This window comes from Molothrus aeneus, chromosome 3 (assembly GCF_037042795.1).
Source record: "Molothrus aeneus isolate 106 chromosome 3, BPBGC_Maene_1.0, whole genome shotgun sequence".
NCBI lineage: Eukaryota > Metazoa > Chordata > Aves > Passeriformes > Icteridae > Molothrus > Molothrus aeneus.
The window spans coordinates 59747033-59773530 of record NC_089648.1 but is presented as its reverse complement, the minus strand read 5'-3'; the positions used below and the strand labels follow the sequence as shown (position 1 = coordinate 59773530).

General features: G+C 38.0%; 1 protein-coding gene across 7 annotated transcripts in view; it reads right to left on the bottom strand.

Moving 5' to 3' along the window:
- Positions 1 to 23510, bottom strand: part of PTPRK (protein tyrosine phosphatase receptor type K) — a 296142-nt gene extending 272632 nt beyond the window's left edge. For all 7 annotated transcript variants that reach the window (XM_066547034.1, XM_066547037.1, XM_066547036.1 and 4 more), the window contains exon 1: positions 23402 to 23510. In XM_066547034.1, the coding sequence (XP_066403131.1) occupies positions 23402 to 23411 (10 nt within the window). In that variant the 5' untranslated portion in view covers positions 23412 to 23510. The remainder of the gene's footprint in view (positions 1 to 23401) is intronic.
- Positions 23511 to 26498: the final 2988 nt, after the last annotated feature.

Here is a 26498-nt window from a genome sequence, read left to right as displayed (position 1 = left end):
ATATCAGCAAGCCACTCAATAACATTTTTCTGCAGCTCTCTGAAATACGATGCAAGTTTAATCCTCCTACATAATTTTATTTTACATGGAAACCTTTTAGCCCCAGAACTTACCTCCTTCCACAAAACATTTCTGATGTGGAACAGCAAAGGTCACAGGATCTATTGTGGAGATCCTACTGAGAGCTTTTCCCACTGTGGTGACTGGCTATTTTTACATCTTCCTACTCCAGCCCTTTGCAATGGATGGCACCAGGCTTATTCTTTGAAGTGTCATCATTGGTCAGACTAATACTTCCAAAATTTCACAGTTTCAGTTTCTTTTGAACCCCTAGAACACAATTCACTGCTGCCAGGATTCCTTGCAGTGGATAGTACCCAAGGGCTTCCTGTAAACACAGCCATAGATGTTCTTATACAAAAATTTCTCTACTGTGTACATGCATTTAAATCAACATGTTCAGCTTCCCTGTAATAAGATGACCTGGAATTGTCTTCTTAATCCTTCAGTATCTGTTGTACTCAACAGACTCCTCCAAGCACTTAGCTTCTAACATCAAAAGCTTCTCACAAAAAAAAAAAAAAAGGTTTCAATTAAATTCTAAGCTTTTAGCAAGTTCCTACTAAAATTCTGTCATGGACAAATGCATTTGCAGACTTGCATTTAATATCCCAGGCTTTATACTCTTTCCTGGTTTCCTCATTGATGCATAGGTCACACTCCCAATACATTTGATAAAGAAATAAGATATTGAGCATTTCTGGGAACCTCATTCTTTCATTATGGCTGACAAAGCTTGAATTCACAACTCAGGCTGCTGGCTCTCTTTCCAGCTTAATTCTCTACTTCCCAAACAGCCAGAAAACATGATGCCATTATTTTATGCACACATACCTACAATATATCAAACACTAGACTCAGCAACAGCAATTGTCTTCATTTTATTTTAAATATGCCCTTACTAAAAAGGCACAAGAAGAAAGAGGCTTTATTACATTAGACTAAATAATACTTACACACCTAAACGCAGGAGTGTTAAGAAATTGCTCATCCTTGTCATGGTAGGAATGAATACAAACCCAACCCTTCAGAGACATTAGTGATGACCTTCACAAATCATAGAAGAACACAACCCAATCTTCTTCAACACTACATGAACTATATGCAACACCTGAATAATTTAAGGTCCACTTGTTTTCCAAGCTAACTAAACAAGTCAGTCTTTGCACACATGTGAAAAACTGAAGGATTAGAGAGATAAAGCCACACCACTATGGAGTTACCTGATCTGGAAGAGAAATTAGCTATACCTGCATAACTTGTTTCTTAGTCAAGAAAAACTTGTCAGCCAGTGAGCAAGGCGGTGCTCACAAAAGAACTTAAGTAGGGAGAACAATTTCAGTTTTTGAGATGGACAGAATAACACAATGCCTCGCCACAGCTCCACCTGAAAGAAATTTAGAAAGCTGTACCTAACACATCTTCGGAGAAGTCTATTTTCCTTGAGTTGTCTTCAAAATTCCACACTTTTTTCAAATAACTGAAGTTACTCCAGCCAACTTGATTAGAAAAACAACAAATCCTAGATTACAACTATCTCCTCTTATTTGTCTCATCCCTCTTGCACAGATGATGCACGAAGTACAAACATCAGGAAAGAGTAAAAAAAAAAAGCTAGAATTCTACTCTCTTCAAATTTAAAACAAAAGCCTAAAATGAGACCAATCTCAAGGAAGACTATAGGTTACATTATGACCACTCCAAGGTAGCTTGTAATTAGTGAATATGTGTTTGTCACTATAATTTTATTTTGATTTGAAGAAACTTATGTTTATATAAAATCTTAAAACAGTGCTGTGGCACAGTTAAGTCCTCACAGACAAGACAATCCTGCCAAGAAAAAAAATCCCATACTTAAAATTCTTATCTCTTGGAAGAGCTTACGCCTTTAAGTTTATTATATCTTATTTGTCATAACATCTATTACATAGGCTTTCTGAAAAAACTTGGCTTCAAGGGGTGGCAAGAACAAATTAAATTTATTCTCTTTTGTGGGGCAGTTAGGGCAAATAATTAAATCATGCCTTCTGGTTAGCAATTGATTATTTCTATACATTTTCAATGGAATTCCTACAAATTTTCATAGAGAAAAGAATACAGTATTATTATCTTGATCTTAAGAAGTTTGAAAAGTCCATGATTTAAGTTTAAACTAATAAGTAATACTTGGATTTATATATTTGTATCTGTTTTTCAGGTTTTTTTTTGGGGGGGGGGGGGGGGGGAATTGCTTCAGTAAGAAAACCAGACATAGTTTTCCCCCTTTTTCTTAAAGGTTTATTCAATTAAGTTTTGGAGTTTTATTCAACATAGCTGTACAAAAAAGAATGAAAATATGTAAACTTTTCATTGTCAATGACAGTCTTTCAAAGACTGAATATTTTAGGCAATATTTTAAAAAAATATTGAAGAAAAACATGTAACAAAAAAATGCAATCTATGTAGGATTGGCAGCATTGTTAATAGGTAATTATAGGTCTAAAATGTTAGTTGCCATAACAACAGGGAACAGTTCTATACCATTATAAATCTTTTGCTCTCTCTTCATATGTATGCTTATTTTTAACCCTGACTTCCTCCTGATGCACTTTTTGCTAAGCAACCTCATTACCTAAACTCCTACTGTGTCAGATTGGCAGATAAAATTGCAAGCATTCCCACTGCCAAACAAACATTATCTTCACACAAGCTGCCAGATGTGCCATATATCTTATAAATGTGGGTTTACACCTCCTTTAATTATGCTCTCTTCTCTTGGATAGCAAAAAAATCTCAAAAATCTCTATCCCTTAATAGAGTGCTTAAAGATTTGAAACTACTCTATCATGCCAGTTAAGGGCACAATGCACTGCAATTTATGCACGCACTTAATAACATATGGCAAGTCATAAACCTCAAACTTGAAAAACATTAAAATCATAACTACCTTCTGCAATTCTACAAACTTGTACTGTCTCTGAGGAAATGAAGTCTTTAGAAATCATTTATTTTACAGCTATATTTTGATTTAAAAAACCAAACTTAGGCAAAGTTTGAAGAAAATTTGAACAAATCTACACTTGCCTCCTCTTTCCCTCATAAATCTCTAATATTGTCATGCATACCATTTATTTGTAGAATTTTCAATAAAATGAAAAGCCATAACAGTAATAAAACTGCCTGTGTTGCCCCAGGAAGCTGTATATAAATTAATACTGACAACATGAGAAATCCATCAGAAAAATCAAGCTAAAATTGTTATTATTAAAAAAAATAACATGGCATAAGATGAAGATGTTGTGCCATAGATAAACTTACTCTGAGATCCAGGGCCAGCATCAGAGAGAAAAAGTAACACAATAATCATAACAGCTGTGCAACACTTGAAAAGGAAATGTTTTTTCCAATGACCCTCCAGTTTGTTCCTAATAGAACTGAGGACAAAATCAAATCTGCTTTCAAATGTACAGAACACAGCAATTAAAGAGATGGATAATACTGTCAGAGCTGGAAAGCTCCTTTGTCTTGCTGTTCAGAAGAATTAAATCTTAATAAAATTATCCTACCGGTACAGAAAATAAGAAAAAAAAATTCAAAGATTTCACAGAACAAGAAAATATTGAGGTTGGAAGGGACCTCTGGAGGTCATCTGATTCAAGCTTCCTGCTCAAGCAAGGTCACCTAGAGGTGTTTGCCCATGACAATGTGTCCAGCAGTTTCTGAGTATCTCCAGGGATGGAGACTCCAAAGCTTTCCTGAGCAACCTGTGCTAGTGCTCAGAGATCCTCACAGTAAAGCAGAGTTTCCAAATGTTCAGGAGGAATCTCCTTTGTTTCAGTTTGTGCCCACTGGCTCCTAAAAAGCCTGGCTCAGTCTTCATTACACTCTCTCTACAGGTATTTAAATACATTGCTAAGATTCCCCAGTTTCCTCGTTTTGATGTGCAAGGCTCTGCATTCGCTCAGATTTAGAAGAGCCATTGTGCTAGCATCAGGTACAGAGCCTACAGGATGAAAGCAAGCTCACAAGTGAAAATGAAGCATCCTGTAAGAACTGTGAATTTAAGTAAATAGGAAACACTTGGGCAAAGGAACCCTTAAAATATCAGCTTTCCATAAAAATATCTAATTATTCTCATTGGTGATATAGCCTTTCATTTCTTTCAAAAGTAGAAGATTGGCTGTCATTTTATGAAGCTCAAAGCATCAATAACTTGGTCTTCATCACACCAATTTCAGCCTAAAAAATGTGAGTCAAAGCCATTCACTTTCTCTTCTCTCTCATTATGATAGAATCTCAAATTCCAAATCAAATACATTTGACCTAAATTTTGCCATTTACTATGGCAATAACTCTCTATACGCTTTGGATTATAAAGCAATGTGAACAATTCCCTAAACATTATATGTTAAGTCAGCCTTCAGTAAATAAAAAGCAAACAAATCATCCTGCAAACCCTAGGTCATTTTACACACTCCTTGTTTACATTGTGTTCCAACATACCCACCTACTCTAGAAGGGTTTAGCCTTCAGGACTTCTTTTCAGAAAAATTAATTTCGTGAATAACTCCTTGATTATATTTCAAAGGTCAATTAAGAATTCTGAAAACAGCTCGTATCTCATCAAATTGAGAGAAGATTAAAACTTGAGTCATTAATTTTTTTTGATAAGCAGTGCAAATATGTATGAAAAATGCTAGTTCTTTTGCCTCAGGCTTCCTTAGTGCATCACTTAGTCTCGTTTAGCATATAGGAAGGTACTTGAGGGAGGGAGAGAAATGAAAGAAATAGCAGAATCCTTAGGAACTTGTGCATATGTATTAATGTAAGCAAACAAACTGATAGTGAAGCACCAGTCATGTGGCTGCAGCTTCAGACGTACTTTTATGACCTTGTGCCTATCTATGCAAAGGTAGCTAAAAGCATTTAAGGAGAGTGGGAGAGGGATGGAGATAAGTCAGAGCAAAAAGGGGAAGGGATGACTACAAAATGACAAAGTACAAAATCAATGGTTTTCATCATTCTAGGCAATGAAATAAAATAGTAACTATCTGTAGTTCTAATTAACATGTAAGGTCAAAGACAAATATCATTATGTGTAATTTTTCTTTCTACCATAAATTTCAATCAAGTACAAAGGCATTAGGGAAGCATGCAAATTACTGTATGCTTTTAAAAATAAGAAAAAATATTCACTATCGTATCAAGTCTAAGGGAAGAATTAATACATGTATTTCAAGTCCAGATCTTTGATCAAAGTTTGTTTTTCCAAGATGTATAGTGGTTTAGATCTTACAGGGAACTAATATGCTGATGATATTGCAGAACAAAGACTGTGCTGTGGTAAATTAATTAGCAGCAACATTAGGTTTACGTTTCGCATGAAACTTTCCATAATATCTTTAAATTATCTGAGAGCAGACTGGTATAGTAGTCTACATTTAAAAATACTTGCATTTTTTATTAGATCATGCTTTTGTTTTATTTCTCAAACTTTACTTTAAAATATTAACATTTAGACAAAACCATAAAATATTTATGAAACCTGCCAAATAATTTAAACATTCAGTCCCTTAGCTTACAATCTTATACTTTTGTCAATAAACCTCCTTGATTACAACTTTCAGTTTTACTTTAACAGTGGATTTTCTTTTTCTTTGTATCTGTACAACTGTAGAATTTTAAAGAGAAGTGAATCATGAGACAAAGAGTCTGTAGGTCCAGTTTACAGTTTATATTTGGAGGAAGGGATGGAAGGACACAACACATTTTTTTCAGCTGACACTTAAGGTTCTTTCTTTTCCATTAAGTCAATTTTCTCAATTTTAACAGTCAACTGCCCATAAAAGATTTCAGTACACTTCTAACAAGTCACACTGAGTCTCAAAGGGAAAGAAGACAAACAGGTGATGGGGATGTGGCACTCTTCACACCCCCAAAGCAGCTGTTTTACAATTTAGGGGTGGTTGTTTCCATGAACAGCCATCAGCAACCGGACAAGCACAGTGAATTATGTTCTAGAGAGATCCCTCCTGCAAACATGCTAAAGTATTTTGAGGACTTATCTATAGGACAATGGGTAGGTAAATTATAAAAGCTTTCACACAAATAATTAAAGAGGAATTTTCTAGGATATTCCAAATGTATTGTGTGTTTTAGAACCCTAATATTCCAGCATGCATAAGTTAATTTAGTCCAAGATACTAATTATTTTCTTCATTTTTGCAACAAATAGTTTTTTTCTACTTTAATTAACTGTGTAAGTAAAAGCTACATGGAGGATACCTGAAAAACTAAAAAAAATATAACCTACTCCACATTTGAATAACATTGAGATTTATAGTAAATAAACATTGTTTATCTGTTAAACTCAGTACCTACACATTATAGTAAACATCAATTGTGTTACACCTCACTCAAAAGTGTTTTACTGAACGAGAGAAAAGGTGAAAAATACTTTCTGATTTCCCCTTTTACACTCTTAACCATGAAATTTGATTCCCTGTACAAATTAGACTTTTATTAAGAAAAGAATCAACCAATAATTCAAATTTACCTTTTCAAATATTGCTGTAGAAATGTTAGATCCTATATAAGTGATATCACAGTTTCCTTGGGGAAAAATCATAAATGCTATCATAATTAGGATTTGAGTTAAGGATGAAAGAGATGGAGCAGATGGAATGCAAGAGATAAACATTTACATGCAAATATCTTTGTTAACAGGAAATGTTTTAGGAGAAGCGATCAAAGCACATGGATGATAAATGTTCATCTATTTAAGTCAGATATATTTGAAAGTTTCTCCTAGCAGCAAAGTCAGCTAAAGTCTGCAAGGAATCCAGAAACAGCACATGACTCAAAAAAGAGCAGCAAAGATTTTTTTTTTCCCCAGTTGCCTTCTCAGAAGTCGATAGGAAGCAGCACAGATCTGAAAGAACACTGATCCCTACCCTTGGTAACAGAGCTTGATGCCCAAGCTAAACAGAATACCTAGAATGCAGTATTTGGATGTTTTGTCCCCCCATGACACCACTATTTCTGATTTAGTCATGAAAAAGTTAAAACATTCATTAATTCCTAATTTTCACTTGTTATCTTGTAACCATTTAATTAACGTCAGGAAGCCTACCTGAGCTATCTGTTCAAATCCCTGGCATAACAAGGGCCTGTTCACTAAATACACACCTGCCACAGCTGTCATGATGACAAAGAAAACACTCTTGCTCTCTATCTTAAAAGGCTGATATTGTAAAATATTGCTACCTCTAAAACAAGCTTGAAATCGTACACAAAGTTCCACATCCAAGAAGCTGAATGCACAGCTTGGGCAGCTTTTTATGTGATGTTTATTTATGAAAATCTTATTGAAGCCTTCTTTAAACATATGAATGTTATATTAAAAGTATGTAACCATATACAAATAATGCAGGTACCTCAATGAGGCGACCTCTCCCGTCTGGGGATCACACCTGCAATGGACCAATGGATCCACCAACTCTGGATCAAGGAGAAAGAGAGGCAGAAGAATTAATTTTCAAGGTACATATGGTTTCAAGAGTGACCACAGCCGTGGCACCAGGTCCCAGCTCCACTCTTCAGACCTGCTTGCTGGTGCACAAAGCAGGTGGGGTCAGCCCCTGAGATCTCAGACCTGAGTGAGCCTTGGAGCAAAAGGAATCTGTCTTAAGGAAGTGGGGGAAGAACATGGAGAAGATAGTTTTAGGAGATGGGAAGGACAGGTTAGCAGACTGGAGGAGCTCTGGGCTGGTGAGGGATGATCCTGATCCAGGGAGATGGTGTTGAACTCTTGACCACACCACAGTCTACAAATCTGAAAATTTTGGTAATCCATGGTACAAACTTTAAAATGCTGCCATACTATGAAAATATAAAAATAAGAAAGTAAATAAATCTTTCCACTGAGCAACTTCCTGGCTGAATAAACTACATTCTTCCCAAGAGATAGGCCTAGCTGCCTTCAGGGGTTTGTATTCCAGCTCATTACTCATTTTGCACCTTCATAACACACATCCATGCAATCACTTCTCCACTTCAGACTGAATATATAGTTCTTTTTTCAGTTTCACTTATGGAAACTAATAAATACATAAACAAGCTACAAAACCAAGATCTGAAGTAGGCCAATTACAGTCACTGAAAACTAAAAAGTGACAAAACAAGCCACAAAAAAATCTAAAGTAACCCAAATTGTTTTAATGTTAACTTCCCTCAGCAAGAAAAGAAATGCTTAAAATAGGACAGAGAAGATTTTATATGACTTCTGCTTGCAGTCGCTAGACACAATGTCTTTGGTGGCTGGGTACAATAGTCATCACCAATTAAACCTTTTTTTCATGCAGCCACTCTGGCCCTTCTCACAAGAGCTGAAATTTCCTTCAGACTGACTCAACAGACTCCCTTCTTCCGTCTCAACAAAAGGCACTTTGCAAATTTTTCACATTGTTGACTGCTCCGTTCTGTTCTTTCCCATTTCTCAGCATCTGGTTTTGAAATAGACAACATCACAAGGGCAAATGCTCTCTACCACCCAACAACAATTTATACTCCAACTGTATTTATGTCCATACACCGTGGTAAGATCTCCTGTCACTCCTAAGACCTTTTGAGTCATTGTTTTTCAACCTGCAGTCCCACAGAGTAAGTCATAAATGGCTGAGTACAGATACCAAAACAAAAATTACTCTATGAATAAAACACTACCTTCATAAAACAACAACAAAATCTAGTTATGCTACTGCCTTTAAGCCTTGTTCATCCCTTGATATTACTCTACTGTCAATATCATATCAACTGTTTCCCAAGCAGATTATTTCAGAAAGAACCAGAGGTTTTGGATAGTTTCTGGTCTTCAAAAAAATCCTAGCTTATAAAAGGACAACATTACATCAACAAGCTCACCGCCACACTGAAAAAAAGAAAAACATAAAAACTTTAGAAAAAAAAAAAAAACAAACCAGGTCATCTTAAATGACTTGAAAAAAATCTCAAATCAAGGGTTTCATTCAAAAGGATCTGCATGGATATTGCCTGTCCTCCCAATGTAGCATGTATTTCTTTTTCAGCAGTTGCCATTTTGTATCCCAACTACCTGTGGGAAAAGAAAATACATTATTACCCAAAACAATACATTCTTGCTAGGATAAAGATTACTGCTTAGTTTCTGTTCCTGAGCACAACTTTCAGCTCCTACTACTGCTGCCTTATACCAATTGGTGGCAGACAAAAACCCACAACGTTTTCCATCTTGTTCAACTCACTGGTCTATTTTTCCTATTTAGTTTTCATCATCTTAATTTTCTAGCCCTTGATTTATATCAATTCTTAATCAACATGCTCATATAGCTGTTTTCATGAAGTCATAGAGTGGTTCAGGTCGGAAGGCATCTCTGGAGGCCATTCTGGTCAACACACTGCTAAGATCAAACTACATACCAGCCTATCACGCCTCTGGGCATCTGCTCTGATTTTGCCACTCAAAAAGAACAAACCAAAATTTTCCATCTTCTGACTTGCATCCATTGCCCCTCATCGCACCACCATGAGAAAAGCACATGGCTCTAGCTTTCCTGTATCTTCCAAAGAGGCATTTCTTGACCACCAATAAGGTCTCCTCCAGGCTGAACATACATAGCCCTCTCTAGTCTCTCCTTGAATGTCCTGTGATCCAGTCTCTGATCAGCTTGGTAGCCTTTTGCTGGACTCATTCCAGCATACCCATGTCTTTCTCATCAGGGGGAGCCAAGAACCAGGCACATCTGAAGTCTGTCACTTCAGACATGTCTCACCATTGCTGAGCAGGAAGGAAGGACTGCCTTCAGCAGAGTCAGGTTGCTGTTGGCCATTCTTGCGAGGATGCCCTGCTGGTCCAAGTTCCACCAGGACTCCCAGGTTCTGCAAAGCCATTGTTCAGCTACCTGGCCCCAGCCTGTACTACTGCATGAGGCTGCTGGTCCTCCCCAGGGCCAAGATCTTCCACCTCCCATGGTTAATCTTCATGAAATTCCTGTCAGTCTATTTCTTCAACCTGCCCATTGTTACCATCTTATCATAAATCTCCCATACCTTCTTGGCGATTCCTCATGGGTAGCTCCTTGCAGCACCAACTCCGTCTTCTCCACAGCACAGCCAACAAACTCCAGCCCCCTCCTCAGCTACCTAACCCACTCTTTTATAGCACTCATCCTTATTGGCCACAGCTGCAGCCAATTAAGGTCAGGCCTGTTCCTACTCTTTGGTAATTAGCACAGCTGCAACTCATCAGGGGTGAGATTGCCTTCTGCAATTCTCTATTCTCTTACATTATATCCCCCCACAGACCATGATCCTTCAAGCACAGCTCTGCCCTCCAGTGCACTAAAGACATTAAACTGACCACCAGCAGGACTTTGCACCCCTGATCACAGCCTTGAATCTGGGAGTTCAGCAAACTTTGCACTCATCATTTATTTGCAGAGTTCATATATCCCCAGTTCAGAGAAAATAAACTATGAAAGACTGTGTTACAGGCCTACGAAAGCCAAGATATGGGACATATTGTTACTTGGTTCACTTCATATTACAGAAAGCAGTAGGATTCATCAGGTATGACTTGTCCTTTTCATACCCATGTTGGCTGCTCCCACCAACCCCTTTCTTGCCTTTCATGTGTTTGGAAACTGTTTCTAAAATGATCTGTACTTCCCTGTATCCTTTTTCTAATCCATTTTAAGAACTGATGTGACACTGTCTTTCCCCAGTCCTGCAAAGCTTCCCACAAGTGCCATGAACTTTTGAAGATAAGAGAAAGCTGCCTCACAATATCTGCCTACCCTTGGCTGCATTCCAACTGGTCCCACAGACTAGTGAATGCCCAAGTGGTTAAGTGATCCCTCTGTCCACATGTCTTCACGTACAGTCTCACTCTCAAAGACCCTGAAAGGTTTGGTGATAAGTCTTCATCTCGAAAACCAAAGCAAAGAAGGCATCAAGTACATCCTCTTTCCTTTGTCCATAGGTCCCTAATCTCACTAAACAATGGGTCTACACTCTCCTCAGCCTCTTTCTTGTTGCCAGTGTACCTACAGAGGAAAGCTGTCCTGTTGTACTCCAGGTCCTTTTCTAGCTTGAATTCTAGATGAGTTTTGGCTTTCCTGACTCCATCCCTATTATGAGCAGGCAATGTCTCCATATCCTTCAAAGCGGTCTCTCCCTTCTTCTGTCTCTGTGAATTCTTGGTGCACAGGCTCTGTTCATCCATAATGCCATTCTGCCATGCCTGTTTAACTCTCTGCAAGGCAACAGTGCCTTCACGTTAACTCTCTACAAGACACAGTGCCCTGTGCTTCAAGAAGCTGTCCTTGATCAACCAGCTCTCTTGAACCCCTTTGCCCTTCAGGGTACCTCCCAATGGGATCCTGCAAAGCAAGTCCCTGAAGAGGTCAAAATCTGCTCTTCAAAATTCAAGTCTGTAATTCTGCTGTTAGCCCTGGAGAACTCTTCTCAGGATCTCAAATTCAAGGCTCATGATCATTTCAGCTGATGCTGCCCTTAACCATACTCAAACAGCTCTTCCCTGTTGGTGAAGGTAACATCTCTTGGAGTCTCTGACTGTGAGGCTTTCACCAACTGCATAAAGAGAGCTTCATCTGTGTCCTGCTCTTGATAGACTGCAGCAGACACTCACAGCAAAATCACCTGTGCTGATTTATTCTCTGATCCTTACCCATAAGCTACGTACACTGTTTTGCAGCTTTGCTTCTTTCACACTCCTTAATCAAAATCTTCATATAAATTCCAGATGAATATTGCATGACCATAATTTTATATAAATATAAATTATATATGCAAAATAAATTGTGTACCTTGTGAGTAACATGAATTTCATACAATGTAAGTAAATTTACATAGTAATTTTAAGGAACTTTTTTTCATACTAGGCCAGCTGGTTGGGTTGCAAAATTTATTTAGTCTAGAGGGAATCATCAGACTTTTTTATCTAATAAGTTCATTGTACACTTTCACCCACGTTTTCTTTAAGCCATTGCACAAATACCTACTTGTTGAATATGCTGTATTTACTTGATACAGCAGCTGTCTTTGTGCAGTCATCTGCTCCCAGGTGACCAACATTTCTCACTTGGTGGTAACCACCTCCATCTCCTTATACACTTAATGAATTCCAGTGGAGAATGTGTTCCAGCAATGTGCAATGAACATACTGAAAAGAACGTACTTGTCTGATTCCTCCAAAGAAGCTGCTTACATGGTTCTCCACATTTGGAAAGAGCACTTACACACAAGTGTGAATACCCATTGTCTTACTCACAAAATGAGCAAACCCCTGGTCCCAGATAAGATCCAATAAAAAGGCATCAGCAGGACCATGCAAGGAAAACCTTGGGGCTGACAAGGTGGAAATTAAGATTATATTCATCACAACATTCAAAACACAAACTGCTCTTTACAGCTTACAGGTGACATGACCTAACAACTCCCTGTATCTGCCTCTTCTCTTGTTTTTATGCCACTCATCCTTTCAGCTCCTTCATTCCCTTGTGCTGTTGGCTGCGGTGCTTGTCAGACTTGAGTCAAGTCAATTCACTAAGCCAGATGAATCCAGAAAAACAACAACATTTTCTCAGGGATAATGAGTTGTATCAGCTCTCCATGAGCTCTGACAAGTAAAGCTAGCTGAGGAAGCTAGCTGAAACATGAAGGCAAGGGAGGAGAGGGAGTAAAGATGAGCAGAATAATCCCTTTACTCAACAGTAAGGTATTAGGATGGCTCACTGTGACCTGTGAAGCTGCAGCCTAATTGGAAACTTATACTGGCTTAATATCTACCTTCAACTGCAGTCTAATTGGAAAGCAGAGCTCTTACTGCCAGTCTGGAGGAAAGTGATAAGAGACCACCTACAAAGCCTGGAGCCAAGACAGCCTGCTCCCTTGCACTGTAACCAGCAGGCACAGGAAGCCATCTCTACTGCCAGTACAAGGGATACTTGCTAATGCCATTGCCAATGTCACTCAGCTGCATATTTTCTTTATTTCTTTCAAGAAAGTCCACAAGTTGGGAGATTTCAAAGCCAGTCATAAGCCTGGCACACACAGTGGAGAAGCTGATAGAAGGTAAAAGCTTTGTTAGCAGAGGTCAGCTATACCAAAGAGGAAAAATTAATGTCAACAGCTTCTTCTGTTTGTATGCCATGTGCTTACTGATCCCTCATTCATGGGAATAGGTTAAGAGAACACAAATGCATGAGAAAGATGCTTAGTTCATATTGCTTGTTGACTTTCTCTAAATGAGTACAGTGGGTCTGGTTCATGTTTATACAAGGCTAGGTTTTTGAAGCTAAAAATAGTTTGATCCCAAACAGATTAAATAGCTGCCAAATCCTCAGAATTGTTCTTTAAAAAGACAGAAGAACACAAGGAATTTTGGGAGTTTTGCTAACTCAGCAACAGATGGAGAGCTGGGTCATCTCTCCCACCTCAGGAACACAAGGTTAATGGGAGTTCCTCAGGACTGTCCAGCACTATACATTGTAAGTGTACCTCTAAGTTCCACTTTTTTTGTTGTTTTTTTTTTTCCCCTGAAGCAGTGATTATACTGCAGAATACACTGGGAGTTTTAAAAGCTGTTTCCTCTAAAACAAATAATAATCAAATCCTTCTTTTTTTTTTTTTCAAGAAATAAGAAGCAAAATCACCACAAAAAAAAAATCCCACCCTTGAGCTTTTATTAGGTCAGAATATTACTTAATTATAGCTCTCCAGCCTTGAAGGGTCTGGATAGAAGCAGGGCTCTGATAGAAGACAGGTGTTTTTCCAAGTCTGCTGAGGTGATGGGAGGGAGCTAGAGGGGATGGGGAAAATGTGCTTTTTTCCTCTGCAAGATAGACAGTATGTAAAGTGCCAAACAAATTTAAAATGTATGATCTAATTAAAGTTTTCCTGCTTGCTGATTTTGACTACAGCCTAAATATGATAAAAGTCCACCCTTCTTTGAACAGAAGCAACATGTTTTGGAATGAAATAATGTATAGCATTTTAAAAGTAATATTTTTCCAGTGGATCATATTCTTAATGGATTTAATTTCTTAGTAATATTCTAAAATTTTCTCTAAAATATATTTAAATAAGGTTACTCTTTCAAGCCCAGGAGGAGATGAGACAAAAAATAAAAAAGACATCTTTGAATGTCACTCTGTGTGTGGAAGAAACATTACACATGCTAATGATTAAACAAGATTCAAAAACAAACACAAACATCACATACAAGGCAAAGCAAAGCAACACAGCTGAATCTGTTCCTGTACCTACCACAAACCTGCTCCTTCCCTAATAAGCACCACCTCAGCAATTGCTTCTTCACAGCCTACATGCTCAGAAATGAGATTTGTGCAACCCTCATAAAACAGATTTTCCTTTTCAAGATGTTTCTATGGAGCAAGGTGAGAAAGGGAAAAAAATAATCCCAGCAGAGAGGCTCTGGTGTGGGGGAGAGTGACAGAGAAGGAAATAAAAAAGGAAGGGAAAAAAAACAAAGGAAAAAGAGATTAAACAAACCTTACTAACTAGCTCAAAAAACCAAACTGAATAACTATCTATAGTAAATAATGATAGAAACGCACAAATTAAATATTTTGCAGTTTCCTAATAGTAATTATTTTATTTGGTCACTACAACCTAAGAAAAGTTTGAACCTTCTCTGTTGACTCAAAATCTGTTCTGTAAAATAATAATTTTATTAACACTGCAGTTGTAGTCACTATTAACAAACATCAATGACTGCTGCATCAGCATGGACCTGCAGCATAAGCACAAGGGAACATAAATTACATGCTGAGCAGTAAAAGGGTTGGAGCTCAGAAATCAATATTTAAGCAGATAGGAAAATTTCAGACACTGTACATGGAAAACGTTAAGTAAAGCATCACTTCCCTTTGTTGGTTTTTTTGGCTTTTTTTTTGTTGGTTTGTTGGGTTTTTTTTCTTTTTTGCTATTTGGCTTACTGAATTTTATCTCATCTTACTTCCAGGTTTTTGTTTGTTTTTATAGGCATTGCATCTTCTGTTGTTGGGGTTGCCATTGCTCAGGTTATAGATTGGTAGGTAATTCAGATATTAGTTTACAATTGCATAACTGATGCTGTAGTAAATTGGGAATGCTCTGCAGTGAATTCAAAGTATCTCACAGCTTCCCTTCCATGAAGAGGCTTCATATCTACTGCAACCAAGGTCAGAAGTTAGCCCAGGGAAGGGGAGGTACCCATGCACAAAGGGTTACCACAGCACCTAGCAACAGAAATACATGGCACTTCTTTCTGAAGTTTACTGCTTCAGAAGTTATAATCTGCATTAGCAACCACTGTACATTATTCATTCTATCAAAGGGCTTTTTTCCATCTTGTCTGAACACCAGTCTTTTTCATACATCAAGTTCTTCAGTCTCCTCCACAAATAGTTCCTAGGTGCTGTTTTTACTTATCCTCTTCCAAAGAGTAAAATTATTTTACTTTTTTCCCCTGCTTCTAATTCTTCTCCATCTCCTGTAAGTCAAGATGTGGTTATATTATTGCTAAAAATTGCACACAGCTGAGTGGAAGCAGAATGCAGAGCAATGAGGCTTCCAGAAGAACCTACAGAAATATGAAAGCTAAAGAATAGGAGCAGACATAGACAGGGAAAGGGAGGGATGCCACCAACACTTACAGCAAACTCAAGCAGCCATGCAAACATAAAACAACTTCACACACACTAGTTGTCTGCTTTTTCTCTTTTCTGTGAGAGGGTCCAGCCAAAGGGTGCCAAACAGAGGGTTCAAGGTTACCAGATGTGCTGACCCTATGCCTTCCTCTGTAAGCAGAAGCACACAAACTCTCCCCATGCTCTGAAGTAAATGAAGCCACACGAGAAGCAGCAGTACTTAAAATTGGGTCTGTCCCTCCACTGCACTCCAAAATAGCCCAGAAAATTTGAATGCAAGGCAACTGCTATCTTCAGGAGAAAAAAATAAATACATATATACACACACATGAGCAGGCTGAGAGTGAAAATGATGGTAGGACAATGGTACAGCAGTCAGACACAGTACTGAAAAGCAGAGCTAGCTTGCTCCTCTCCATGCAGGTAAGCTACAAGAAACCAAATAAGCACTTCTCCTTGCTGTGCTTTGGATGTCTAGCCTTGCAAACTCTGAATGCTTCATATAACCTGTAGCACCTTCCAGATACCAAGGTGCTATGCAACCCTGTTTTCCTTTCAATTCTCAAAGGCTAGCACAGCACCATTTTGCTTTTTGTTCACCCTTCACAATGCTACCAAAATAGCAGTTCCAGGTAGAGCCTCTTACTGACATTCACAAATACTAAAGCAGCAGCTGACTTTATACAAGCAATGAAACACTTCCACTCACAGCCCAGGCTTCTGACCAAGAGTGGCAAGAGTTGACCAGAGCTGGTCATTTCTCCCTGCTCACAGTGCTGCCCAATCCCATTTGAACTCCTTGATATGCAGATACCAGAAGCTAGAAAGCTGTAGCGCTCAACAGAAGGCTGGGTAACAAACAGGAAGACTGCTACGAATGCTGTGATGGTAGCAGGATGGCAAAGGTGGATTTGTCCAAGACTGACCTACTACTTAGAAACTCTATCTATAACAAACAGATTTCTCCCCTTGTTTTAATTTAGTAGTCCAGATTCAGGGCAACATCCTAATATAATTCAAATATTGAACTAGGAAAAAAAGTAACAAGGAAAAAGAAGGAGCAGTTTCTCAGAAGGCTGCATTTTATACACTGGATGAAGGGGTAAGGCTGAACAAAACTTAGAAGAGGAAAAGAAAAAGCAAAGCCAACCAAATCAGTGTATATATGCAGTTATAGTAGTTGGCCTTGAAGTTGAAGTAATTTTGTGTAAATTCAGCAAGAAATCTGTGTCAATGAATGAAAACCCAACAGATTTGTTACTCCTATGCCAAAGTTATTACTATTACTACAAAAACTCTACTTATACTAAACTCATGCCTAAATTTTTTGATGAAAAAATGTCTTATCTAAATGTACAAAAGCACTGATACACTGTGCAATATCTATAAATCCTTCCCTGTGCCCCTCCACTGTTCAGTTTATGCCAAGTGTATTTGAGAATAACAGGGAATCCTTGGAACTGGTCAATAGATGGATAGTGCACTGTATTGAATGAACCAAATAGGATCAGGATGTTTACACGTGTTCTTTAGGCAGGCATTAATTGCACTGGACTAACAAGGTGGGTTTCTTTCTGTTACAGATGCTACTAACAGACAATAAAGCAAGCACAAAGCTTACTGAACAAGGAAGGCAGGAAAATATGTTTTTCTGATCAAGGAAGTACTTCGAATAAATTCAGCTCCACAGTGCATTGACAAGTTAAACAGGAAATAAATATCAGTCAACTTTTGGGGTGAAGGAGAATATGAAGACTTAAGCATCCAAGGAAAAAGAATAGAGCCACCTTAAATAAAACATATATATCCTATCATATAAAGAAATGTAAAAGGGAGAAAGACAATCAGAACTTCTTAGCAGTCCCAAACACAGACCCCAAGATTTTGCATTTATTTTATAATGTAATGACCCAGATAAGCTTTCAATTATCAAATTTTAAAACCTGGATTGCATTTGCCAATCTATGAACTAGTCAACAAACTCTCTTGCTCATAGTTTCTCTATCTTTACACCAACAATGCAGTCATAGAGCAGCAAAATATTGAAAATTCAGTTCACAGCTGCTCAATGGACTAGTAAGCTTTGTTTGCCTGTCCATTAAAATAAAAGGATCCAGAAAAAGACTCTGCTTGAACTTCACCCTTCTGTAGCACAAAACAGCAAGCTGCCACAATATGTGTAGAACAGCAGAGCCCAGTAACCCAGGACATGTTGAGGGCTCTCCAGCTGCTGAGCTCTCAATCCTATCCATGCCTCAAGAAATACACTTTTTTTCACTAGACACTGCTTCACAGTTGGCTTCTGTCTGACTATACCCTTACACATCCACATAATTTGAATTTATTCATAGGTTCGTGGATTCATTTTCACAGGAGAAAAATTCAGGTTTAAGTGAAGTGAAAGGCCAGAAGTCTCATCTATATGACATTTACATTACAGCTTTCCTTCCTGAGCTAAATCCATATGAAATCTATATTAAAACACAAATTTCACGACCTTTTGTCTCCCCTCTCTCAGTTATACATTTCATAAATGCTTACATTGGTCCTGTGCTGAAATTCATTTTGCGTCATGCAGGTGACACAAAAGTTATTTCCTTTCTGTACAAGGCAGAACTTAAATAAAGCACAACTGACCTTTCAGATCACAACAAATACTCAACTTTATTTGTACAGGAACATTTAAGTTTCACGCAAATCTAAGGATGTAATTTTCATATCTCTTTCAGGCACCTTAGAGGTTTACACAAGCCCTGTACCCACTCAAGCCACCAGCAAATGTGGTCCTCATCAGCTGCATGAGCATAGCAAATCCCTTTACAGATGCACAATGAACTAGCTGGCCCATGCTGCACGCTTTCTTTTTTTTATTTCCAATCCACACAAGTACACAACCATATGTATATCAAAACAACTGGGAGAAGGCAGAAACATGAGAATGCCTCTGGGTATAACAGGATGTGGTAATGAGCAGTCAGATATTCTACCTAAAAACCATAAAAAATGAAATTATCATGAAAGTAAAGCCTAAGATTTTTGTCAACACATTTCCTCCCATCTCCAATACCTTTCACCATATACACACTCTCTTCTGAAATAGCTGTGTAGGCTTCCACCAAAATACCAGCCTAAACCAGAATGTGTTGATGTTTTACTTTTCAGAATTGTTTTGTTTCTTTTCTTTTTTTTCAGAGTAGTGGATTTAGCTTTATTCTTCAATGGGGAGGCATAAAAGTTTATCTACAATTTCTGTAAAGTGAAAAAATTATTTCTGCAATACTCTTCATTATAACAAAGTTGGCATTTGCAAAATTCTATAATTCTAAGGAACAGCTTTAAAGATTTAATCTAGTTTTTTTTTTTAGTCATGCTAGATGACAAGTGCAGCTAAGACTTCCCTCACTGCTGTTAATTTAGTTTACTTAGATTTCTAGATTTCTATAAAATCAGTTTTAAAAAATTAGCACACATCCAATCCAGGCACATTGTCCATCTGAGAGACCAGAAATAAGATGTCCATCTCAGCACATCAGTATTGTCCATAATAATTGAGACATTCTTCAAAATGCATCTGTAACCAGGAGGGTAACAGCCCTTACATTAAAAAAGTCCTTCATTAAGTGGCTCCCATCACACAGCCCATTACAAGCTCTCATGCCCTGACCTTGCATAGCCTCAGATTAATGTTGCTTTTAACAGGCAAAGCAAACAGGGTAAATAAACTGTCTTCTCTCTCTCGGGGTAAAACCATCAGTAAATGTATTATTAATACAGATAAAATCCCCCTTTGCACATCTCCAGTGGTATAAGAAAGCACTATTATTTACTCCGTCTACCGCAAAATTAAGTTATCCACACACAATGAATAATCCCCTAAAATAACTGGAAAATATCCATAGACAAAATTGGATTTCTGCTTAGGAGCATTCTCCAATTTCTATCTTGTATAGCATAATGTATAAAAATAACATGTGGAAACATAATACATGCTATAAAGGGTTTATTTCAATACCTAGAAAATGTCTTTCTTTAGATGGACCAAGACCACAAGGTAAATATTTGGACTTCATTTTTTGTCACCAGGTCTACAAAAATACAACACCTATTTACCAGCCCTGCCTCCCACAAAATGCAAATGTACAGATGCAGAACCATTTCCACTTATGGAACATCTCGATAGTCTGGGACTATTTGACCTAGAATGATGGTCTGGAGAAAAGTCTGTGTTTTATTTAAGAGGTATTTAAAAAATCCTGAATGGGTTGGAAGGAGACCATTAGTACTCAGCTTTGTACATGTCCTGTACAGAAGTGCAAGTCCAAAAAAAAAAAAGAAGAGCTGCATTTCCCCATGTTCCATAACAAAACCTGACACTGTTTTAGCCCAAAGCAGATACTAGAAGCCTTCAAGGAACCCACACACAGTAAGACAAGACTGACAGGGCAAAACCATAGACTCCTTGAGAATATTAGAAATAAAGACTGTTTCTAGTTGAGGACATTCCTAAATGCCAAACAGCTGGGAAGTAGGAGAGCAGTCAGGGCACAAAATCAGTGCTTTTTTGTCACAACTTCTTGCCTAGGCAACTGCTAATGGCTACACTCAAAATCAGCAGATCTTTAGCTTGATCTAGAACAGCCACTTTTATGTGCTCTCAGAAAGCTAATCTTGGAAATCATGTGTTTTCCCAGGTCTTAATAAGTAATCCAAAGATTTTATCATGTACGTTGCAGTTCGGACATTTTACAACTTGGTATTTAAATCTGTACTCAAGCCCCTGCTTTAGGTGTTCACTTTGTTTTTAAATTAAATAGTATATACTGCATTTATTTTCCCATAACAGAAGATAAGTGGCTTTTGCCTCTGCTCAAAGCTTGAGAAATACAATGTAGGTGAGTCTAAAAAAAATCTGAAGATGCATTAGTTACTCAGAGGTAATTACACTTGCTTTACCAATAGCATTTGCTATTGCTACACTGATATAATGTTTTCCATTAGGAGAGGTTTTCATATTTTTATAGCACTCTGAAGCATGTGCCATTAGGTCTGAAATTTCCCATGATTCATCATCACTCTCCAAAGCACAACATTGATTTCAACTACCACGCCCCTTGAATCAAAAGTAAAACATTGGCACTTGTCAATTTAGCGCTTGCCACAACATTATTTGGGGAGTTTTGTTGTTTGGGGTTTTTTTTAATAAGTCTTTCTGAAGGTATTGAAGACTGAAAATTGTCATTTGAAAATAGAGTATAATCTTCTATAACTGCAATTATTCTTTGTGAATGTGGTGAAGTTAGAGCCCTGAAAGCTACATACTCACTGTAAGGGTATTATCTTGTTACCACAGTCGTAAACCAGTGCTCCTACTGAGACAAATCTATGCCTGGAGCCCCCCTTTATTGTATTCCAAAGAGATGTAAAAGACAAGGGCCCCAAACACTACAAAAACGTGTCCATGTAGAGGAGGTGTTGATCAGAGGTTTGTGCCTAGCAGAAGGACTACAGAGCCTGAGAAGAAGACATGGAAAGAAAACAATCCCTCCTCCAGGACTTCAGTTTCTTAGCTGCTTAGTTTTTCTGGATACTCCTTCCCTTCTCTGCTGTCACTGACAGAACAGGAAAAAGTGGTCCCTAAGAGATTCCTAGCTTCTTCTACAGGTTTTAAAACACAGCTTTTTTCATAGTGAAAACTGCAGTAGTATTTGACCCATACTTTAATTACCACATCTAATTCTACTTGGGTAGCTTCCTCATGAGCAGTAATCGGGGTCATCAATGTTAAAATACTGCACAGCAGATGACTGCACAGTTAATTCCCTTCTGCTTTTGCTTGAACCTCTTGCTGTTCCATTTCCTGCAGATCCACCAGAAGAATTTGGCGCTCATTCTAAATCCATGTTACCTTTTCAGACTTAATTTAAAATCACACTATTTTAAACACAAATGGACTTGAATATTTATGTATGGCATGCATCTTCAGAATCTGAAGACCCTGTACTTCTTAATGGGAAGCTCATCAGATCAGAACAGATTTGAGGCTTAGTTTTAGTCCACATATCAGTCACCAAACATCAAGTTTGATACAAGAAGTCTAGCATTCTAACTAAGGGATGAAAAAAAAAAAAAATAACCAGAGCTTCTTCTGTATCTCTTTTGGTCTATCTCTGAAAAATTCCTTTATTCTGATAGATTTTTTTGAGCAGCCACAATTTTGCATACAAATGCAAAAAAAAAAAAAAAACAAAAACAAAACAACTTGCTCTGAAATAATCCATGTGCTATGCTCAGAGAAAAATGAGTCTATAGCAGAACTGAAAAGAAATCATATGCCAGAGAGTACTGTGTCATTTAACTCTGAGAACTGCCTAAGGACAACAGGTATGTTATTTGGAATAAGCAAGAAGCTATCTTGTCATTTAGATTCATTCAAAATACAATTCCTCAAATTGCTCTTCTTCCTGTACAAGGTGTGCCAAAGGTCTAAAAATGCCAAATTTTTCCCAGAATGGTGTTTCCATCAAAATTAAGACACCTCCAACTTTTATAAAAAACAAGTACATTCTGAAAAATGCAAACTGAATAGTAACTAATTTCAGCCTTACTAGGGGAGATATTGTTTTGAACTCTCTTTAACATAAGTCCATCACAAATGTTGAGGTTTTTACATTTATTCTTGCTTATGCAAAACTGAAGCACCAAGAAGTCCATTAAATAAAGTGTGGATCTTGCTTAATTAACCTATTTTGAAAGTTCTTGGGCATGGTTACACCTGCTTGTATCAGTGACTCCAAAGCAGGGGGAACCCACTATGTAGAAGTTAAGTAAAATTATATAGATCAACCACTATTAATAATTCACAACAGTACACAAAACGCAGGGGAAGGAATGGTGCAGAGGTGAGGTTACTTCTGTGTGGCAACATTTCTCACTCCTTCTCCACACATCCCTCACTTCACAAAACCTTTTAGATACAAATAAAATAGCCATGACCTTTTTTCCTCCTCTGCATGATTAATTACTTAATGTATTATTAATTGGAAAATGTAGCTGAATTTCAAATGCTTTCATTCTCTCAGCATATCATGCTGTCTGGGAAACGCCGATTAAGCTGTTCATCAAAGGTGAGCAGGCAAGGTCATGTAGGCTGTGCCTCTTCAGTTATTCATTACCTGTCCTAAATAGTAATTAACAACAGCAATATTTCCATAAATCAAGCTTTTCTGATTACCTTCAGATGATAGGAGGTTTGGGGGGGGGGGGAAGGGAAAGAAGGAATCAGAGTATGGGGTTTTTGCATGCATCCCTTTTTTCACCATTTTTTCTAGTGCCTACCTGAATAATTGAATCGATACATTGGCTGTCATATAAAACACAGCATTTTACTTCAAGCCAACAGGAATTCCACACGGAATTACAGAGGAAATTATGCCTTCCTTTCTCCCTTCCTTATGCCTCACCCCAGTTTTTAAGAGGTATTTGGTCTAATTTCTCAATTACCAAGACTGCTATATTTATTACTTTTGTTCCTTTATATGATCTCCATCACCAAGGTTAAAGTGGGAATCTCAGACAGTGGCCTTGAGGTCATATTCAATGAGGCTTTGAGTTTATAAAGAAATTTATCCTTCAGTATCTGTGAGGTTTCTCACCTTGAGGCATTTCAGGTGGCAAATAGTGAGGTTCTTGAGCACTGACATGCACCCAGTCGAAATCATCATACAGGTCTTGGTGGTAGTCACAGGGCCCAGGACCATCATCGAATGTGCATCCTCCTAGAGAAGAAATTTGTTATTAGTTTATTTGAAAGCAGAGACCTTCCAAGAGTCAAGCAGAGGGGTTTCTCTGGGGCCCACCTCAACTGCACTGCCCACGCAGCCTTGTACCACAGTTCACAGGCTTGCATTTACAAAGCTGAAACCTGCAAACAACTCACCCATCAGTGTTCCACTCTCTTTGGTAAAAACATTACTACTCCACACAACCAATTTCTCCCAAGAGCACCTTCTGTCAGAGCAAATCATAGCCTGAAGTCATTAATTCAAGTGAAACCTATCTCAGGGTCTGTGTGACAAAAAGCAACATGCTATCTCATCCACAGGGGAAACTGCAAATAATAGACCAAAATCAACGATGAAAAACAAAAACTCTGAAAGCAAAAACAGTCCAAACACTGACAACAAGGATAAATATTGTGCCCAAAACAGTCAGAAAAATTAATTAAAATTACTTAGAAAATAAATAATTGCTGCAGAATGAATTGGGTAATCTTGATTTACTAAATCAATTTAGCATAACATAGCAAGGCATTTTTTCAGGGTCACACAAAGAAAAAGTATGAAAACCTTACAACAAAAGTTGTGAGAAGTGACAGAGAGAAAGAAGAATGGAAAGAATGCAAATGATGGGAGGAAAAAAAAGACAGAATTCCCAGATAGCACGGTAATGTCTGCCCTGTCTCATTCAGTAAGTTTTTTATTCCATTCTTAACTCAAGGCCATTAAGTAGGCTCAGAAAAGAGAGAAGAAAGCATGACAATCTCAGAAAAAGATCAAGGTTTGAGAATGAAGAAACAAAGGAATCAAAAGAGCCTGGTCAAAGAAAACGCAGAGCGTAAAGGCAAGAAAATACAGATGCCATGCATACAATTCCGCAGCAGCTGTTATCTCTATGTGTGGCACACAGCCCTAGAGTTTGCTCCTCCTACTCAAAAACAAAGGGCAATAGCAGGAGAGAGTGAAAGAGAAAACAGTGCCTTCATAATTACTTAGATGGCATTTTTTAATCTAGAAAAGTTATATAAGAATTAGGCTACAGACAATTTTTGAAAGTCAGGGGAGATATTTCTGCTCTTCTCCCTGTCCTCAGTAACTCAGGCACATTAATCCAAATAACAATGCTTATCACAACAAAAGTTCCTTTTGCTAAGATGCTCCTGGAATAACAGGGGTATTTGTATTGTCTTTGTTGTCTATCTTTTTAAATACAAAATATGGGACAAGTACTTCAAGAACAAGAAAAAACCCCTTATTACAATAGATTCCAGTGAGTGTTGCCTATGATGAGTCACCAGCCCAGCACAAACAGCCAACACCCTTCCAGGCCTGCCAGGGTCTCACCAGCTCACACTGCACTCAGGAGGTGAATGGGCTGGAGGTGGAAAAAGGGGAGATTGAGGACCACCAAGAGCTACAGCCTGTGCTCGTTTTGCCCTCTGTACAAGACATACACGGTGTGGAACTCAGAAAGACTAGAGAAAAAGGAAAGGAAGAATGTGCATGTATATCACCAAATTGAGAATGAAAATGTTTTAAACCCACCCAAAACAGCATATTCAAGTATTGCCATAGCAGACAGAATTTTCACAGTGTTCATACATAGGGAAGAGAAAGTTCCTTTTACTAAATTCAATAAGCAAATCTGCAGTGTGTCCCACACCAAGAGATCATGTTGCATCTTCAATTAGGGATAACTCAAATAGCTCCCACAAATCTGTAAAAGTATTTGTCATTTTGAATGACTGACAAAGCCAAATTTTAGATAATCCTACATCACCAAAACCCATTGCCAGATGGGTACCCATGTACTCCCAGAATTATCTTTTAACCAGTGTTTCAGCTGGAAAGACAACACCAGGACAGAAATAAAATTCTACACTGCAGCAAAATTTGTGTTAAATCCTTGTACCGTAAATCCTTAAAACTTCATATGCATCTCTGTGTTAACAACACTTACTCAAACATCACCCTGTGACAACATGATCAGAGCATCAACAGCAGCAACAAAAGCACTACAACATTTTATTGCCTGTACTAAGCTGGTTACTACATCAGTGTCACTGTCAAAGACTGCAAGACACGAGAGAAACGTTTGTGTCTCAGAGAAATATTTATACTTTTCAATGCCCCAACTCCACTGCCCTCTGTTACCAGTGAGACACTTTTCTAATTAACATCTATTATGATTAAGTCAAAAAGACTTCGAACATAAATCTTGCACTTTGATTTAACTTACACTTCTATGATCACTCTACAGCAAAAAAATGTACATTTCCTTCAACATTTTACTGATAAATGAATAGCAGTTTCCCTTAAAGGGAAGTTATCAGTCTGCTGTCCCAGCACCAAAATGACATATGGCTTTGAAGCACATGCCTGCAGGGCACCCATTACCCTTTTTAATGGTTTGAGTGCCCTCAGTATATAAATTTAAACTACCAATGAATCTTTTAGACTCATTTGGAAGATGAATGTCCTTAATTGCTTGTCTTTGTACCCACTATTAATTTTAGTTATCAGAGTTCTGATTAGCAATAACAACGCACCTGTTAATACACAGCAAGCAATCCCAACCTCCTTGTGGGCACATCATAGGTGCTGCGCCCACAGAACAAGCAAATGTGCATTTATCATATGCACATAAGCAAAGTTTATCAGGACAGATTATCAACCCCCTACAAAATCCACCCTGTAACAATTGGTTGAACCAATGACTTCCTCTTACGAAGCACACTGCCACCTTACCTCTTACCAATATACCGAGACATTTCAAGGCAAGTAAGCAGCCAATGCTGTAGTGTTTTATCTAGCACAACACAAGACATGCCAAGCACTTCAAACCCCCTGCAGACTACTCCTTAAGACTTAAAACATGGGCAAATTCAGACCTCTCCTTCTCTGTTTTAACAGTCAATTGCCTGCTTGCTATTTTGATCACTCCAGGCAGTAAGAGACAAACCTAGTGCAACAT